At 46.7% G+C, this 3,659-nt stretch overlaps 1 protein-coding gene across 1 annotated transcript; it reads right to left on the bottom strand.

Moving 5' to 3' along the window:
- Window positions 1–778: 778 nt before the first annotated feature.
- Window positions 779–2,075, bottom strand: LOC123487903 (T-box transcription factor TBX20-like). The gene is made up of 2 exons (XM_045218879.1): window positions 1,815–2,075; window positions 779–1,474 (listed from the first exon to the last, which is right to left on the bottom strand). The coding sequence occupies exon 2, from the start codon at window positions 1,374–1,376 to the stop codon at window positions 1,134–1,136; it is 243 nt and encodes an 80-aa protein (XP_045074814.1). The 5' UTR covers window positions 1,377–1,474; window positions 1,815–2,075; the 3' UTR covers window positions 779–1,133.
- Between the last annotated feature and the right edge of the window lie 1,584 nt (window positions 2,076–3,659).

Genomic DNA, 3,659 nt, shown 5'->3' with positions numbered 1-3,659 from the left:
ATATTTTCTGTGTTATCTGTTGCAAACAGCATGCGTCCTATGATATGGCACTCTAATGTGACATTCGTCTTATAGTGTGTGTGTGTGTGATGTGTGTGTATGTGGACATCTTTATGTACTGCTATCAAACATGATCATCTTCCACTATAACTTCTTCACTGTATACATGGCTGGCTTTTTAGATGGGAAAGAGACAATTGGCTTCTCTATGTCTCTAGGGCATCTATGTGCACAAATCTGACTACCATGGCAACAGCCAGCCTGACTGGAGGAGGCTATAGGATTATGCCTGCAGAGGAAGCTTGGCGGCATTTGAGTTCAAGCAGGAGAGGAGAGATGTTGCTTCTACCCTCCCTGTGAGTTTTGGTCAGCAAGCAGGGGGAATCCTTTGACTCAGTATAAAATGGCTGCCATTCCTCCATGCCCCAGCAGCTGGAGTGAAGACAGTTCTCCTCCGTGGCCACAAGCGGTGCCCAGGATTGGAAGTTGTGCACTCCCGTAACTTTTGGAGTCCCATGTTCTTCATTTTCCTCAGAAGCTGTGAGAGAACTAACAATTACCACACCCTCTAGTTTTAATGTCCGTAAGCCAGACAGTTCACTTGTTCTCCTATCCATGCTTTTCTGGAGAGTGGGTGCAAAATGAATATTGTGACCAACAGTTGGAGGGCAGGGGCAAACGACAGTCATCACAAGCAGGCCCTTACCTCTTTCCCACAACACATCACTTTGCATGGTCATCAGTCCTCAGCATCTCTGTTGTAGATTTTTTATTTATACCTGGATCATCCGTTTTCATATCTGGGTCGTAAATGTTCATATGCAGGTCATTAGTGTTCATATCTAGTGTTCATATCAGTCTGTGGGTCTCTGTGTCTGTTTCACCAGGTCCCGTTGGAGTCTGTTTCCTCTCCGGTTCAGCTGTCAGCATGCAGGGCAGCAGCCAGGCAGCCTCTCCAGGTCGTCCAGTCAGTCGCCTCGGCCAGGGGGCTTATTATTTACAAAGACATGGTGGTGATGATGCTGAAGGGGACAAATCAGTGAGCCTATTTACTTGTGTGTGGAAGTGTGCGTCTATAAGCTTAGCTGTAGCTGATGAGGGGCTACTCGGCCAGGCAGTCACCCCAGAGGGAGTCATACAAAGGGGGTCATGACGGTGGAGGAGTGGCGCAGTCCCTGGATGGCAGCGTAGGGGCCCTGCTGGAAGTAGTGGTGGTAGCGGGGCATGTGGAAGGAGGGGAAGGAGGGCCCGCTGCCCTGCATGGTGCCCGCCAGGGCCGAGTGCGTCAGGGGCATGCCCAGCCGGCTGTAGGAGGGCAGGGAGCCCTGGATGGGGTGGGGCAGGGGGGTCGCCAGGGAGTTGCTGCTGGAGCCCATGGCAGAGAGGGACTGGGGGTGCTGGAAGCCTGAGAAACCAGAGGTGGCGGTGACCCAGGAGCTCAGGGAGAGGTTGTCAGAGGCGGTGAATGCAGAACCTTAGAGTGAGATGGAGAGAGAGACGCTGTTAGACATCTCTTATTATAATACTGTCACTGATGTAGGCCTTTTGATAGGCCGTCACTGTAAATAAGAATTTGTTCTTAACTGACTTAACTAGTTAAATAAAGGTTAAATAAAAAATAAAAATATGTTGCACTACATTGACTCAGCAGCATTTTATTGCTCCATTTATGTGAATGACTGTTGTTTGAATTTGTTGGCAAAATTATGTGGTAGTAGTACCTCTGAACGACCCTCATTTGGCTCATTAGCATGATGTACATCTTGTGAAACGTGTGTGTGATGACATCATCAGTGTGTGACAAACTCTCTTACCCCTGTGTGCAGCGTGGCCTTCATCCCCCAGTGTCTCCTCCTCTCCTGCGTAGGTGCGTATAGGTGACCGGGCGTACGAGTGCTTGTGGATCAAACTCTCAACACTTTCCCTGCAGCAAAAACCAAAGAGAAAGGCCCAAAATATATCTCTATGTTCACACTTAAATATATTGCTACATTCACACCAAAATATGAAAATTCCTATTCTAATATAAAATGTACATTCAGTCCAATATATACAGTGAGGGAAAAAAGTATTTGATCCCCTGCTGATTTTGTACGTTTGCCCACTGACAAAGAAATGATCAGTCTATAATTTTAATGGTAGGTTTATTTGAACAGTGAGAGACAGAATAACAACAAAAGAATCCAGAAAAACGCATGTCAAAAATGTTATGAAATGATTTGCATTTTAATGAGGGAAATAAGTATTTGACCCCTCTGCAAAACATGACTTAGTACTTGGTGGCAAAACCCTTGTTGGCAATCACAGAGGTCAGACGTTTCTTGTATTTGGCCACCAGGTTTGCACACATCTCAGGAGGGATTTTGTCCCACTCCTCTTTGCAGATCTTCTCCAAATCATTAAGGTTTCGAGGCTGACGTTTGGCAACTCGAACCTTGAGCTCCCTCCACAGATGTTCTATGGGATTAAGGTCTGGAGACTGGCTAGGCCACTCCAGGACCTTAATGTGCTTCTTCTTGAGCCACTCCTTTGTTGCCTTGGCCGTGTGTTTTGGGTCATTGTCATGCTGGAATACCCATCCACGACCCATTTTCAATGCCCTGGCTGAGGGAAGGAGGTTCTCACCCAAGATTTGATGGTACATGGCCCCGTCCATCGTCCCTTTGATGCGGTGAAGTTGTCCTGTCCCCTTAGCAGAAAAACACCCCCAAAGCATAACTTTTCCACCTCCATGTTTGACGGTGGGGATGGTGTTCTTGGGGTCATAGGCAGCATTCCTCCTCCTCCAAACACGGCGAGTTGAGTTGATGCCAAAGAGCTCCATTTTGGTCTCATCTGACCACAACACTTTCACCCAGTTCTCTTCTGAATCATTCAGATGTTCATTGGCAAACTTCAGACGGGCATGCATATGTGCTTTCTTGAGCAGGGGGACCTTGCGGGCGCTGCAGGATTTCAGTCCTTCACGGCGTAGTGTGTTACCAATTGTTTTCTTGGTGACTATGGTCCCAGCTGCCTTGAGATCATTGACAAGATCCTCCCGTGTAGTTCTGGGCTGATTCCTCACCGTTCTCATGATCATTGCAACTCCACAAGGTGAGATCTTGCATGGAGCCCCAGGCCGAGGGAGATTGACAGGTCTTTTGTGTTTCTTCCATTTGCGAATAATCGCACCAACTGTTGTCACCTTCTCACCAAGCTGCGTGGAGATGGTCTTATAGCCCATTCCAGCCTTGTGTAGGTCTACAATCTTGTCCCTGACATCCTTGGAGAGCTCTTTGGTCTTGGCCACGGTGAAGAGTTTGGAATCTGATTGAATGATTGCTTCTGTGGACAGGTGTCTTTTATACAGGTAACAAGGTGAGATTAGGAGCACTCCCTTTAAGAGTGTGCTCCTAATCTCAGCTCGTTACCTGTATAAAAGACACCTGTGAGCCAGAAATCTTTCTGATTGAGAGGGGGTCAAATACTTATTTCCCTCATTAAAATGCAAATCAATGTATAAAAATTTTTACATGCGTTTTTCTGGATTATTTTGTTGTTCTTCTGTCTCTCACTGTTCAAATAAACCTACCATTACAATTATAGACTGATCATTTCTTTGTCAGTGGGCAAACGTACAAAATCAGCAAGGGATCAAATACTTTTTTCCCTCACTG

The sequence above is a fragment of the Coregonus clupeaformis genome, unplaced genomic scaffold (assembly GCF_020615455.1).
Source record: "Coregonus clupeaformis isolate EN_2021a unplaced genomic scaffold, ASM2061545v1 scaf1869, whole genome shotgun sequence".
Taxonomy (NCBI): Eukaryota; Metazoa; Chordata; class Actinopteri; order Salmoniformes; family Salmonidae; genus Coregonus; species Coregonus clupeaformis.
Note: the sequence above shows the minus strand (reverse complement) of the source record. Positions and strands in the feature narration are given on the sequence as shown.

Bases quoted from the DNA above. Each gene is read 5' to 3' on its own strand.
- LOC123487903 (XM_045218879.1), bottom strand. From the start codon at position 1,376: ATGGGCTCCAGCAGCAACTCCCTGGCGACCCCCCTGCCCCACCCCATC.